This window comes from Eschrichtius robustus, chromosome 15, assembly GCF_028021215.1.
Source record: "Eschrichtius robustus isolate mEscRob2 chromosome 15, mEscRob2.pri, whole genome shotgun sequence".
Lineage (NCBI taxonomy): Eukaryota > Metazoa > Chordata > Mammalia > Artiodactyla > Eschrichtiidae > Eschrichtius > Eschrichtius robustus.
In genome coordinates this window covers 21,561,238-21,576,384 of record NC_090838.1, presented here as the reverse complement: position 1 = coordinate 21,576,384, position 15,147 = coordinate 21,561,238, and the positions used below count along the sequence as shown (strand labels likewise).

Sequence of the window (15,147 nt, the reverse complement as noted above, 5' to 3'; positions counted from 1 at the left end):
TCACGGGTCATCTGACCCTTCTTGAGCACTCCTAGACAGTCATTTTTAAAAAATCTTCCTTTATATCAAGTCAAACAGTATACCTCTATAAATTTTACCATGGGTGTTAGGAAATCTAGTCACTCTTCCCTATGATTGCCCTTTTAAGTATTTAAAAATAGCTATCATGTGTTTCCCAAGTCTTTTCTTCTCTAGATTAAATATCTTCAGTTACTTTAACCATTCTTTTACACGTCATGATTTTTGAGCCTTCATTATACTGTCACACTGTTGACTTATTAAACATATTTAGCTACTTTATTTCAACTCTATAGGAGGTGTTTCAAACCCAAGCACAGTAGTGTATTATAGCTCATCTTGTTAGAGTCCTCTTGTGGGATGTTGCAGACTCACAGTGACTGCAATATTGCCTCTTAAGCAAGGATAGACCCCACAAGGAGAAATAAGTAAACCATAGTCTTGGAATGTATGAGTACAACCTGAGGTTTGGGGTAGGGAGTAGTCAGATGACTTCAGGAAATAGAGAAAAACACATAGCCAGCTCCTATTTAAGGGAGTGGAGATTAGTTCAGTGCCTACCTGGAACAGGAACACTTTGACACTGTAGACTGATTGGCCAAATATCTGGGAACAGCTTTCTGCCTCTAAAGTGTAGGGAACTTAGCATTATGTGAGAAAATCTCCTTTAAGAGGAAAGGAATCAAGTAGTTCAGTTCCTCCCCTGTACAGAAGAGGAAACGGATTTGGAGGCAACCCAGACCATTAGCAGCAGAGAGACCACAACTCACGTCAATGCAAAGCAGCCAAGTATGCACCATCCTGTTGTGCCAGCTCAGTTTATGCCAGTTTTCTTTTTGAGAGGACTGGTAGGGAAGTGCTTTCCATTGCAGAGGAGCTTTGCTCGTTCTACACAACAGCCCCTTAACACTGCCTCAGGAGATCCCACTTTCAGTGGTAGAAAAGGTGGGGGCCTGGGGACCCATGTCATTGAGGCTGTAGGTTGGTGTTGGCAGCCCTGCTCCTGCTGCTGGGTCTCTGCCCTAATCTCATCCAAAAGAAAAGCAGGAAAATGCTTTCAGCCCTTGCTCTCTTTCTCTGCCATAAGCCCTTTTTGCCCCAGGCCACTCCCCTTCCAAACTTTCCTCCTGATATATACTTTATACTATCCATGGGTTCCCGCATTTTTTCTTCCTTTGTGCCTTTGCTCACACTATTCCCTCCTCCTGGAGTGTCCTTTTCCACCATCTCCACCTAAGTTCTATTCATTGTTCAAGGCCCCAGCTCAAATTCCACCACCAAGGGGCTTCCCAGATTTCTCCAGTAAAAATAATTCTCCCTTCCATGTGCTCCCAAGAGAAAAGGAAGGAAAAGAGGTTAAATGAGAGTTTATTAGGCATTTGATCTATTTCAAGTACTTTAGCATATGTTACTTAATTTAACCCTATGAGGTTGGTATTGCCCCATTTTACTTGACAAAGATAAGATTCTGAGAGGTTAAGCAGTCTGAATAAGGTCACATAACTACTGAGTGGTGGTAGACAGTCTGACTTCAGAATACAACTTTCCAACTTAGTACGTTTGGTCTCCTATTACTAGTGTAAAGTCACTCCTCTAGCATGGTGTTTTGCATATAGAAAGCTTTAGTTAAATGTTTGTGACATCGAATTCTCTTGCCTCCTTACTGTGTTTTTCCAGTTATCTGTTACAGGATTCTCCCTGCCTTAATCATATAGGAATTTAGTAAATTGGGGCTGGAGCTAGCCAGGTAAAGACCCTGAAAGAGTCAGATATGGTTGCCTCCTGAAGTGTGAGCTCTCTAGGGATGATTAAGCAAAGGCTGTCAGCCTGACAAATCTGCTAGGGACCTTGTGAATGTTTCCACTACCCTAGAAAGGATGTTGCAGTATATTCATAAAATTTTAGAATGTTAGAGCTGGAAAGGGATTAGGAAATCACCATATCTATTGGTTTCCTAACAGTTTTAGTTGTGGGCCCTTGTTTAAATGTGGCTTTTTCTATAAGTATACATGTTATTTTTTAAAAGCTTAAGTAAAGAAGAACCTGTGATACCCCTTCCCCAAACATCTATAAAGCCCTAAAACTGAGGAGCCCAGTTTGAAAAACAAAGAGTCCAACCCCCTAATTTCACAGATGAGGAACTTCAAGTCTCGCGATGACCAAGGCTGCAAACCCGCTAGTTATGAAACCAGTATCTAAACTAGAGGTTCTGTAGTCCGAATGATTTCCATGGAGCAGTCATCTTTACGCAGCATTTCTAAAGGCTACTGTGGACAAAGCATTGAACTAGTTGCTGTGAGGACGACAAATATGAACAAGACCCAGTTCCACCCATTCAGGAGCTCACAGTTGAGGCTACTGAAGAACTTACAGACATTTTTTTTAAAAAGTAACACACACGCACGCATTTAACTATGGCTAATAGTTTCCAAACTATAATTCCTGAGACCGAGAACGACGTCTGCACCTTGGCCAGTTCCGGAACGCGGGAACAGTGAGAGTCTATCCAGGTTAAGAGGCCCGTGCACCGGAGAGAGAAGGGGCAGAAGCAGACAGAGGCCGGACCCAGGGGGGCAGGCGGGCCCCGCACCAAGACTCGGCGCAGACCGAGCCAAGCCCTTCTCCACGGTATTAGTGGCTGAATCCACTCCCATCCGGCCCTGGATACAGGGGAAAGCCTAGCGGTCAGCCGAGCGGAAGGGATGGGATTTGGGGCGGAAGTCCCTCCGCCGCTCAGGTCACGTGGGAGGGGCTGAGCTCGCGCGCTGTTGAGTAGCGAGAGTTCCGCGGTCACCGGCTCAAAGCCCAGCGAGCCCGCAGCTGCAGCCCCGCGTGTGACCGTTCCAGGCTCAGGGAGTCAGAGGTCGTTTTTCTGGTGTGGAGTTGGGCTCAGGAAGGATACGGGCTGGTTCCAACTGAGAGTCTGAATCTGGGGACCGACCAGGCTCTGGGTGAAAGCCAGAGCCAACCTGTCCTCCTGTGTGTCTCGGTCGGGACAGAGGCCCCCAGATAGACCTGCTTAAGGGCTGGGGGTGGGGTGGCGGGTGGAGGCCACCGGTATTCCATAGCCGCCCACAGCCTTCCTCACTTCCCCGATTGCCTAAGGCGCGATCCCTGTGACAGGAAGCTGTCCAGGAAGCCTCTGCCCATTTAGAAGCGGGAGGGGGAGAGGGAGTGGGCACAAGGGAAGGACAAAAGTCTCTTTAACTGTGGAGAGGGGCAGTGGGGGTGACCCCCCTCTCCTCTCGCCTTGACAGAAAGCATGGCACTTTGGCGGGCATACCAGCGGGCTCTGACTGCTCACCCGTGGAAAGTACAGGTCCTGACAGCTGGTAAGTGTCCCTGTGGGACCTAGTGGTACCAGAGCAGGCTGATCTGGGAGGCAGAAGCTCGCTGCACCCCCCCGCCCTCATTTTTTGCTTTTATTCAGACCCCTTGAAGGATTGGCTCTCACCCCAGTCTGTTTTGGAGGGAGGGGTCCCCAAGGCTGTTCTTAAGGAAAGGGGTATGCATAGATGACCTGGCTATAAAGTAGGATCTGAAAGTCCTCACAAACCTGAGGAGTCATCCCCTTAGGATGAAGAAAGGCATTGCCCCTAGGAGGCCTTAACTTAGAAAATGAACAATAACAAAGGCTCCTTTAACATTTCACAGTGTGCAAAACACTTTCAACACACATTATCTCACAGGGTCCCCACAAAGGTGGGGACACAAAGTGGGCTAAGATTACTTGGGTCCACATTAGATCACACACCTAATAAGTGCTGGAATCAGACTCTTACCCCAGTTTATTTTTCTTAGTATTGTTCTAATTGTGAAATATATCTTAATACACAAAAAAATGATTAAGATATGTATGTACCATTGAAATAAAAGTAAACTGAATACTCCTGTATCAGTACCCAGCTTTGAGACCCCTTGAATGCCTGTCCCTAATTCATACACCCTAAGAAATAACCACTTTCCTGAGTTTTGTTTATATCATTCTTTTGCGTTTCTTATAGTTTACTATCTATGGATGTATCCTCAAACAATATACTAATGAAGGATTTATTTTTACTCTAAATCCAGTGATTGAGTAGCGACCTCACAAAGGTAACCCAGTGACTTACCTGTATTTGTTATCATCTCATTTTGCAGGTTAGCTAATATGAGAGGAGACGGCACAGAGATAAGTTTTATAGGGGGAAGGATTGGAAGGCCTGTGACTATTGGGGCAGTGCGAGGGTGACCGGTTAAGATAAGGTCTTGCCTATGTTTAGAGGAAAGGAACAGGATTCTAACGAGGACCATGGGCTTCTGAGAGGAAGACTGTTAAAAAGGGGTGGGGGGGATGCTACTGAAAGCCAGGACGCAACAGCAGTCCTGTTGCTGGAATAGCCCCACATCAGCACTAGGAACTTCATTGAGCGACTGGCCAAGGAGTCTTTTGCCCCTCCCTGGGCCCCTCTCCAGCCTCCTGTGCCCAGCTGTCCCCCATCCTGTCCTCAGAGTGTCCGTCAGCCTGCATGACTCACCTGGCTGCGTGTGTGGTGACTCACGCTGGACTGGGTGGCTGTGATGGGAACTGACACGCTGGGCCCTTTGCCCAGCCTCACATTCCCTCAGGGACCCGAACTGCCGGAAGGAAGTTTCCCCCTCTCCCCTTCGTGGCCATCAAGAATAGGGAGGGAAGGATGGTCCTTGTGTTTCCTTACCCGAGGGATCTGCAGCTGACGAAGGCAGGAGCTAGAGCTCCAAGGGGTCCAAGTGCAGATACGTAGCTGAACTGGGGTGCTGGTCTGTCAGTGCTAGAGCTCTGTGGCTCCACACCCCCAGTCTTCCTGAGGCTGTGCCAGTATCTCAGCCCTGAAGCAACCTGTAGGTAGCACTTTTCTCAGAATTTCCCAGACCTTTCAGACTTTTCCTTCCCTGCTGCTCAGTGTACTCGAATCAAACTACAAATAAAGGGGGAAGTGGATTTAGCTCACTGAGCTGTTTTTAGATCCCAGTACAGTAGTTCCTAAGGTCCCACGGCATAGCTCATCACACTGGAAAACAGAATAGAGATTTCAGACTTGGAGTTAGAAGACCAAGGTTTGAATCCCAGAGCCATAGCACTTAGTAGCTGTGTGAATCAGGACAAGAAAATAAACCTCTCTGAGCCTCAGTTTCCTCGTTTAGAATTTGAGTTTAGTTATATGACCTCACAGAGTCAGTGTAGGGATTATCTCTGAAAAGGCTTTAGAAATCAAAAAATGCTCAAGAAACTTAAAGGCTCCAGGAGTTGGCCCTTTATATGAGTGTTGGCAACCCAAGAACAGCAAGCTCTTATTTTTATAGTGGTTTTTGGGTTGGGTTTGTTCCACTTGCTGTAAATTTGGAACAGGGATAACCATCTAGCCTCCGTTCTCCAAAAAGTAGAGTCTGAAGCTTCTTTGCAGGTACTTTGTTAGGAAGTAATCCCACGGTGGGGAGAGAGGGAAGAGGGACAGCCAATAGAAGGATGCATTATCAAATGGACACTGCTTAGGGCACATGGCTGCTCAATCCCTTAAAACTGACTGAGAAGCTCTTTGAAATGCCTCCTAGGACTTTATGGGTGAATAGTCTTTTCTGGAGAAAAGGAGAAACCTTTACCCACCGGCTCCATCCCACGTTGGTCAAAGGTTTGCCATATGGGATGTTGATGCCCGTGCTCTGTGCTCTACCAGGTTGCACGTGCATCATCCCCAGGTAAAGCATCAGTAGCTCAGCCCCAGGTAAGGCATAGGCCTGAGACAAGGACCCATCAGGTGAACTGCAGTGGTGGCTGGAGTAAGAGATAAGTGAATCAAAAAGATCTGATAGGGTTCAAAAGAAGTGTCTGGTACACCCAGTTTGGGCCAAGCCAGAGTCAGGAACAGGGCAGCCTGGGCAAAGGTCTGCGGTGTGTTCTGCAGAGTCTGAGTCAGCCTTCTCCCATCCTTTCTTGAGGGCCCTTCCAGTCTCCAGGGGGCCCAGCTCCATCCATCTTAGGCCACTCTGGTCCTGCTGTGGAAGCAGCTGAGCTTCTGCAGACACTGGTTTCCCTGCAGTCTGAATGTGAGAGCTCAACAGGCATTAGAGACCATCCAGTCCAGCCCTTGATACTACAGAGAAGGAAACTGAGGCACGAGGGAGGAGTGATATGCATGAGGTTTCATGGTCAGTGGTGGAGCTGGCATTAGAACCTGGGGCACTTCCCAATGCACTGCCCTGCAATTGAGACACCTGGGACCTCAGATTGCTGAGTATAGTTCCAGCTGGTCTGGGCTTAGGTACCTGACAAGCTGCAGAACCCTCCATTTTGTCTTACTTTCTAGCAGTGGGAAGGGTTCAGGCCAGGAGTGGGGAGAGCACTCCGACCGATCCCAGAGGAGGCGCTCCCCTCTCACTGCTGGGCTTCAGCTCCCTTCACGCTCTGCCAGACCAAGCCCCTACCCCAGGCAGCTATTTAATTATTGGAGACTTCTGGAGAGGAATGAGATAGCACCCTGGCCCCCTGCCAGCAGCTATACCTGCTGACCCAGACCTCCCATAGTCAAGGACAGTTTCCTGCTCCTCATTCCAACTTCCTGCCCCTCAGTTTTCTCATCTTCCATTAATACTTTGGTTTCTTGCATCTAAGACTCGACACACAAAAGCCAGGAGAGGAACAAAATAGGGGAAGTAGAGAACTTACCCCCACCCATGCCTAGGATGAGGGCATGGAAGTTGGGGCTTTTCCACTAGCGGGCAGAAGGTGGTCCCAAATAGATCTGTGCTCAGATGCAGGCGCTCCCCAACCCCTACCCCCCGCCCCACTCTGCTGAATCTGGTGGCGAGTGACGGCATGAGAACTGGCACCTACCCAGGGGCATGATGTCACACCCACGCCAGCATCTGCCCGCTGGGCTCTGCGCCCAGCCTGGCATTGGGACATCACTGCCCGGCAGCCCCTTGTCCTGCCCCATCAGGGCTCAGGCATTATGTCTCGGCAGGCCTCTAGTCCCAACCCCCTGGAAACAAGTCCAAGGAAAGTGGAGCCAGAGCACTGGAGGGTCCAGGCCAACCAAATATGTCCAAGAGGACTCCCAGAGCCTAGGGTGGTTGGGGTCTGTTTGGCCTCTGGGTTGGGGAAGGTGGGATGAGGAATCTGGATGTCAGCCCTTCCTGCTCAAACAATCACTCTGACCAAAAATGCAGGCCTTGCTCTGTGCTTAGACCAAAGCCTTAGAGCTCCCTGGAGCTGCTGCAGGCCCATGGGGCCTGATGATCTGTGTTCCTCCAGAGGACGAACTGGGCATGGTTCTGTCTGAAATGGACAGAACTGGCAGGGCTACAGGCTACACACCACCTACTCACTCCTGCTGCTTGGTTGTCTCTCAGGCCTGATGGGCATGGTTTGGGGGCCTGGAATCCATCTTTCTCAAAGGCTGCAGGCTTCCAGGACTGTGGGACTACACGTCAGGGACTTTGGTTTTCACTCCTGCTCTGCCTTTAGCTTGTTGTGTGACTGTTGGTAAGCCATGAAGAGTGAAAACACCCCTCTCTTTGTGACTGTTTCCTTCCCAAGAATATTGCTGCTTGCCCTCCCCACAAGGTGACAAGGAACAGAGGTGATCACATTCTGGGGAGTAAAAGACAGAGAGGAAGTGCGTTAGTCCAGGAAGTGTCTTTGATATGCGGGCTTTTGGTGCCTTGTTTGGGCAGGAACCCCCCCCCCCCACCGTGAGTAGCAGCCACAGGAGCCTCTTGGTGCCCACTGGCCCCTGAGCCCAGGTCTCAGCCTCTGCTGGGGATTCCCTGGCCTCCTGTACCCCCTTGAGAGAAGGCCTGGTTTCAGGCTGCAGCTCCACTCCTTACCAAGTCACCTCATCTCTCAAAGACATTAAATGGAGGTGTGACCTCTACCTTCCAGACCTTTCGTGAGGATTAAATGTATGAGAGCCCTTTTGTATACTGTAAACATCTTGCCAAATGTCAAACTGTTAGTCCCTTCATTTAAGCAGTGACTGTCTTTCTGTTCCCCCTTCCCCAGGCCTCGTCAGGGTCACTCTTCCCTTTATGCATGGCCCCAGCAGCTCCCTCCCCTCCCTGGGCACGCAGCTGGTGACCCCAAGTTGTTAGGGAGAGGGGATAGGGTGTTAAGTGCTAATTGTGTGGAGGGGGAGCAAGCCTTCAGCCCCACTGCTCCTCACACCTTGAGCCTGGGTGCGTCCTTTGGGCTACACTTGGCGTCCTCTGTGCCCTTCCCAGGGCAGTCTTGTTGTCTGGGTGGTACCTCTGACATTTCTCCCAGTTTATTTTCTGAGCACCTGCCAGGCTTGGTATGGTGGGGGATAAGAGAACAAAGACGTCCAGGATTCTGTCCTTGCCCTCTGGGAGGCCGTGTCTAGCCGTGTACTTGGAAGGGCCTCCACCACTTTGGGAGTTTCAGGGAGAGGAGAGGCAGGGCTCCCTTGGTGGGTGTGCTGGGGGTCCCAGCAGCTGAGGCCAGCAGCCTAGGTCACGTGTGGGTGCCCCAGCCCGACCCCAGCCCTCAGCCTTACTCAGCTGCCTCTGACGAGGCTGCACAGGGGCAGGGCTGTGCAGGGGTGCGGGCGAAGAGCAATGAGTGTGCAGCCAGCACGGACGTCAGAGCCAGCTCCGGGCCAAGGATGAGGATGTGTTTGCCCAGTGCTAATTGAGGGCACAGGGACAGTGGTGGCTATGGGGCTGGAGGGGACTCTCATTACTCACTGTGATGGACAGGCAAGCTGAAGGTCATACGGTCACTCCCAAGTGGCCCTAGTGTTTGCTAGAAACCATCACACCACCATCACTGACAGGGGCTCTGTAAACAGTGATGGTTTCTTTTTTTTTTTTTTTTGGCTGCGTTGGGTCTTCGTTGCTGTGCGCGGGTTTTCTCTAGTTGCGGCGAGCGGGGGCTACTCTTCGTTGCGGTGCACGGGCTTCTCATTGCAGTGGCTTCTCTTGTTGCAGAGCACGGGCTCTAGGCACGCGGGTTTCAGTAGTTGTGGCACGCGGGTTCTACAGCGCAGGCTCAGTAGTTGTGGCGCACGGGCTTAGTTGCTCCGTGGCATGTGAGATCTTCCCGGACCAGGGCTCGAACCCGTGTCCCCTGCGTTGGCAGGCGGATTCTTAACCACTGCGCCACCAGGGAAGCCCAAACAGTGATGGTTTCTGTCTTGGTTTCTGGGTGTGGGTGTCCTACTAGTGCTGCTTGGAGCTGGGTGTCTGTGCAAGTGAGGGGAGGGGAAGCGGGTGCAAAGACCTGGGGAGAAATGGCCTTAATACCTGTTGACAGCTCAGTCTGAGGCTGTGAATGGGAAGTCTGGGTGTACCTGACTGTGCTGGGAGGTGACAGGATCCTTCCTTGCAGGGACTCTTTACCAGCTCAGCCAGTCATCCTCCTGCCTGGGACCATTTGAACACTTATGTTTTAGAGTTATTCTTGCTGTTCTCCACAAACAGAGACCCCAAAACCAAGGTGAAGGACATTGGCCAAGGTCTTGCCTTCGGCTGGGGGGGAAAAACAACCCCAGGATTCCTTAGCGTTCTGCACATGATCTATTCACAGTAAGGCGTCCTGGAAAGGACACTGTCTAGGAAATCAAGCCACCTGGTTCTTGGCCTTGGCTCTACCCCTTACCGGTTATGTGAGGTCCCGGACCTTCATTTCCATCCATAACTCTAGAGTAAGGGGTTTGCACGAAAACGTCTGGAAGGCCTTTCAAATTCCGACAGTCAGTGCATCTCAGCCCCTGGCACCTCAGATTCTCCTTCCCCTACCTGCGGTTTCTGAGTCCAACTTTCCTTCACTGCTCAGTGCAGTGTTCTTGGGCCCTGGCCTGCTCAAGGCTGCTCATCCCAGTTTCTAACAGGGCACATACGAAATATCACCATCCTTGGGGAGGTGTTACCATCCTTGAAGCAGCAGGAAAGGACTGGCCATTTGCCCCAGAATGAAACTCCTGGCCTCAGAGTGCCAGAGCCTCATTCAGTGAGCAGACTTACCTCCCTCCTTGGGATGGCAGCTTGTCCCTGGGAGGTGTCCTGACAACACCTGTGTACCCTGCACAGGGTCTCTGATGGGCCTGGGTGATGTTATCTCACAACAGCTGGTGGAGAGGCGAGGCCTGCAGGCACACAAGACTGGCCGGACCCTGACCATGGTCTCCCTGGGCTGTGGCTTTGTGGTAAGTTCTGCCCACAGCAGGGCTGCTGGTGGATTGGACAGTGGTTTCAGTTCCCTGTCATCCTTTAGTTTCCCTTGGACCCTGTCACATCTAAGCCAGCCTTGAGTGTCTGCTCCCCCTGGGGTTGGGTTTCTCATATTCGGGGGAGGAGCTTTGTGATGTAAAGGCCTAATGCTCCCCTCTGCGTCCCTGCTCCCCTCTGTGGGGGTTACTTTCAGGGCCCTGTAGTAGGAGGCTGGTACAAGGTTTTGGACCGCCTCATCCCTGGCACCACCAGGGTGGATGCACTAAAGAAGATGCTGTTGGATCAGGTGAGCGCAAGGAAAAGGGAGTTGGGGAGGGTGAGCTGTGTCGAGGGAGGGCAGGGGTTTAGGTGCTCACAGTGCTTTACTTTCTCTTCCCTAGGGGGGCTTTGCCCCATGTTTTCTGGGCTGTTTCCTCTCACTGGTAGGGACACTCAATGGACTGTCAGCCCAGGACAATTGGGCCAAACTCCAGCAGGTGAGCTGGGCAGGTGTGGGGATGATTTGTGGATGGCAGGCCGGCAGGCCCAGGGGAATGAGGCAGGCTTCATGGGGACGGGAAAGGTGGAGGTGCAGGCAGAGCCCCAGCTCTGGAGGAGAGGAGCTGAGGGGCAGTGGTGCAGGGGTGTCTTCTCTGAACAGAAGTCTCTATGTGATACTCGGATCGGGAGGTCTGAGCTGCCTGGAAATGCAAATGTTCACTTGTTCCTTCTCTTGTCTCCTCAGGATTATCCTGATGCTCTCATCACCAACTACTATGTAAGAGCTGACACCTCAGCTGCCTCTTCTTCTTTCTTGAGTCCAGAAGTGCCAGGGTCTGGGGGTCCTCCTGACACAGAAATCCCTCAGTTGGGATTACTCTCTCATTCCCACATGGGCACCATACTCAGGGAAGCACTCACCCAGTTGTGCAACATATTCTTGTCAGACCAGACAAGGAGTCAGCTGGAGTCAGACCAGGCAAGGCAGTGAGTCTGGGGTCAGGTGATGGAGGCAGCCCACCAACCTTTACCTTCTCTCTCTTGTAGCTCTGGCCTGCTGTGCAGTTAGCCAACTTCTACCTGGTCCCTCTTCATTACAGGTATGACAGATCCCCACCCCACCCTTCAAAGAAGATGCACATTATGAACGCTTGGAGACAAAGTGATTCTCATTTTAACCTTGAACTACCTTAGACCCCCCAGAACACTCTGCCCTGGTCAGAGCTCCTCAGACTCCTGAGCATATTATTACAGAACATCCCAGAGTGTCTGCCCACTGACTTCTTTCATCTTCCTGGGGAGGCTCTTGCTCCACAGTCCTTGCCTCCATCCCACCTGGGCTCTCTACCTTTGATGGCATGTCTGCAGGGGCAGTGCTGCAGCCTAGGTTAGGCAGAAAGGTAGACCAGAGAGACAAGTAGGAACGTGGTCAGGTTAGTCCACTGCAAAATATTATTTTATCCTAGATAATAAAGGTAGTTGCTGAAATCTCAATAAAAAAATACAGTGGAACCAAGATGAGTGGTTAAAATTATTGGAGGTGTGGGGGCTTTGGGAACAGGGAAAAACATGAAACTCTTCAGAGGGGACAGGGTCAAAATGGACATGAGTAGCATAGCTAAAAGGAGTATAGACGTACGAACTAAATGAAACTTTAGAGTCCTTGCAGTGCTCTATGAAACTAGAGCAAGGTATATTTAAAATAAAGAGAAGGAGGTGCTACTTTATATGGCAGGCAGCACAATTTTTGGAAGATGAGATCTCAGCTGTACAAGACGGACAGATGTGTATTTAGAAGGAGCCTGGACAGGAGTACGAATAATGGAGCCATGCATGGTGAGATGGCGGCTGAGGGGGGGGTTAACTTTGGGGATTTTGTCCAGGAGACAGAGGTCTGGGCTGGCACCAGAACCTGAGCTGGTTTTCCTCTCGTCTGAGTCACACATCCCTCCGTGGGGGGGCTGAAGGAAGGAGAGCTAAATCTGGGCGTTCTTGGAAATAATCCCTCTTTTCCCACTGTACTTTCCCATCTCTCCCTGCTTGCTTGCTCCTTATTCTGCTGCTTCTTCACGGTGCCATCCCTGTTCCTTAGGTTGGCTGTTGTCCAGTGTGTTGCCGTTATCTGGAACTCCTACCTGTCCTGGAAGGCACATCGGCTCTAAGTCTGCCTCACTCCATCATTTCAAGCTTGCAGTGACGCAGCTTGACCCTGGAAGGGTCAAACCACCTCCTCAAAGTGGGCACATTGGTTTTCACAGGGTTTTGTGGCTGGTCAGAACTTAATGGGGTTAGCACTCTGAAGTGGGCTGTTTCACTCTAAAATGTAACCTGACTCCTACTGAAATCACTAAAACCTTTATAATGGTCTTATACCCACCACATAGTAGGCACTCCATAAATACTTGTTGAACCATATGATTTTGTCACTTTCAGTTTACACCCATATCCCGGCAAGTACCACTCATCCCCACTCTTCATAGACACATCTGTTTTTCTAACCCTTCCCAGCCCTAGTCTAGCTCCAATTTTGGGGGAGCCCCTCAAGCTCTTTATATGGTGCCTCCGTAAATATATTCCTAAATAGGTAATCTGGAACTTGCAGAGGCAATGAGTAAGACCCAGCAGAAACCAACTGGGGAGTCCCGTTTTCTAGAGTTTGGAAAGAACCTGGAGACCACTAAGCCCAGTCTTTTACAGATGAGGACACTGAGGTCCACAGAAGTGAGGTGACCTGTCCACACCATGAGTTACGGGCAGAGTAGAAACTTGAACCCACGTGCTATAGTTTGAATGTTTGTATACTCCCCAATTTATATGATGAAAACCTAATGCCCAAGGTGATGGTATTAGGACGTGGGGCCTTTGGGAAGTGATTAGGTCATGAGGGCAGAGCGCCCATGGGATCAGTACACTTACAAAAGAGGCCATGTGATGAGGCAGCAAGAAGGTGCCATCTGTGAGCCAGAAAGCAGGTCCTCACCAGACACCAAACCTACTGGCACCATGATCTTGGACTTCCCAGCCTCCAGAACTGTGAGAAATAAATGTTTGTTGTTTATAAGCCACCCAGTTTATGGTATTTTTGTTATAGCAGCTCAAACACTTAAGACACCAAGTTTCCTTACTTCCTACCCAGTGATCTTAACCTGGAGGTCAAAGATAAAAGTAATACTGCTGCTGTGATTCCCAGGAGAAAAATTAACTTGGCTAAACTCCTGCTTTGGGGCAAACCTAGAAGCAGATGGACCAGCCTTTTGTTGTCTGAAAGCACCCTGACCAGAGGCCCTCTTTTTTATGGTGCCTCAGTCAAACAGCCCTAGAATTTAGATCCTGGGGCTAGAATGACATCAAAAATCCTGGCAGTGGGCTTCCCTGGTGGCGCAGTGGTTGAGAATCTGCCTGCTAATGCAGGGGACACGGGTTCGAGTCCTGGTCTGGGAAGATCCCACATGCCGCGGAGCAACTAGGCCCGTGAGCCACAACTACTGAGCCTGTGCGTCTGGAGCCTGTGCTCCACAACAAGAGAGGCCACGACAGTGAGAGGCCTGCGCACCGCGATGAAGAGTGGCCTCCGCTCGCCGCAACTGGAGAAAGCCCTCGCACAGAAACGAAGACCCAACACAGCCAAAAATAAATAAATAAATAAATAAATAATTAAAAAAAAAAAAAAAAATCCTGGCAGCTCAAGCTGCCTCAGACGCCTCTTGGGTGGGTACCATGATGGTAGCTGAGTGCCAGCAGTGCTGTCCTGATTGCCTCCATTTACAGAACTGATAGCTGGGGCAAGGGACTGGGTGTGAGCAGGACAGCATTCTCCAGAGGCCTCTGGCCCCTTCTAGAGGCTGAGGACAAGGTCAGCACCATGGACAGCCCCGTGGTCCAGTCTTCCTTTCATGTGCCAGAGAAGACTGCAGATCTGGACTAGTCTGGTCTGGGGACAGGCCCCTTGGTCACTGCTGGCTGTTCTAAACAGGTGAAGGACTCTCATGGCTGGAGCAATCTTTACTCCCCAACAGGCTTCTCACTCTCTTGAGCCAGGTGTCACTTCCAGAGACGCGCCCCACGGGGTCTCGCAGCCGCAAGGGTCGGACTCGAAGCTGCGGCCGTCATTGCTCTACAATCAGTGCATGTTCCTCGCTGACGTCAGCCGGGGCTGTCCTGGCGCTATATAAGGCTGGAGGCAGTCCCGGGACAGACCCCGTGTTCCCCAAGGCGCCCTCAGCCCGCCCCGAGGGACCGAGACAGGCGCTCCTTCCTGCAGGGTACAGACGCTCTCCGGCAAACTGTGAGTGGCTCTCAGCGTCCGCCCAGACTCCCTCAGCACCGGGACTGCGCTCAGCTCACCCACCGCGACCCGCCAAGAGGGAGGGAGGGAGAAAAGGGTGGCACAGGACTGGGCAGCGGCTGGGGCTGGAGGGAAGGCTGTGGGCACCGGGCAGCAGTCGCAGGGCCCCGACAGGGGCGCTGGAAGTGCGCGGGAAGGGGAGTGGCTCCCCCTGCGACTGCCCCTGGCGCACCTCACCCTGCGCTGCGCCTGTGTGTCCAGGGCTGGTGGTACCATGAGGCCGGCGGGACGCGCGGCGCTGCTGGCGGCGCTGCTGCTCCTGGCACAACTGCGCCCGGGGAGCAGCCAGTGGAGCCCGGAGGCGGCGGCAGCCGGGGTCCAGGACCCAAGTCTGCGCTGGAGCCCCGGGACACGGAACCACGGCGGCGGGGCCCGCGCGCTCCTCTTGCTGCTGGCGGAGCGCTTCCCGCGCCGCGCGGGGCAGGGCCGATGGGGATCCGCGATCACAGGCGAGCGGCCGCGACGGGACGACCCTCCGCTGTCCATTGACCTCACCTTCCACCTGCTACGGACCCTGCTGGAGCTGGCGCGGACGCAGAGCCAGAGGGAGCGCGCCGAGCAGAACCGCATCATATTCGACTCGGTGGGCAAGTGATCGG

General features: G+C 51.8%; 2 protein-coding genes across 6 annotated transcripts; both read left to right on the top strand.

Moving 5' to 3' along the window:
- Positions 1-2,770: 2,770 nt before the first annotated feature.
- On the top strand, positions 2,771-13,268 carry MPV17 (mitochondrial inner membrane protein MPV17). Of its 5 annotated transcripts, none has more exons than XR_011076617.1 (8): positions 2,771-2,881; positions 3,276-3,350; positions 10,122-10,199; positions 10,428-10,510; positions 10,605-10,700; positions 10,949-10,981; positions 11,251-12,039; positions 12,296-13,268. XR_011076617.1 is itself a non-coding variant. In XM_068564700.1 (8 exons), exons 2-8 carry the CDS (start codon positions 3,281-3,283, stop codon positions 12,363-12,365), a joined length of 531 nt encoding a protein of 176 aa, XP_068420801.1. In that variant the 5' UTR covers positions 2,772-2,881; positions 3,276-3,280; the 3' UTR covers positions 12,366-13,268. The 5 variants fall into 5 exon arrangements, 1 of the variants encoding a protein (XP_068420801.1); XR_011076615.1 differs by having other exon boundaries at positions 10,084-10,199; positions 10,418-10,510; XR_011076616.1 differs by having other exon boundaries at positions 2,771-2,893; positions 10,084-10,199; positions 10,418-10,510.
- Positions 13,269-14,762: 1,494 nt separating this feature from the next.
- Positions 14,763-15,143, top strand: UCN (urocortin). The gene has a single exon (XM_068565193.1). The coding sequence runs from the start codon at positions 14,763-14,765 to the stop codon at positions 15,141-15,143; it is 381 nt and encodes a 126-aa protein (XP_068421294.1).
- Positions 15,144-15,147: the final 4 nt, after the last annotated feature.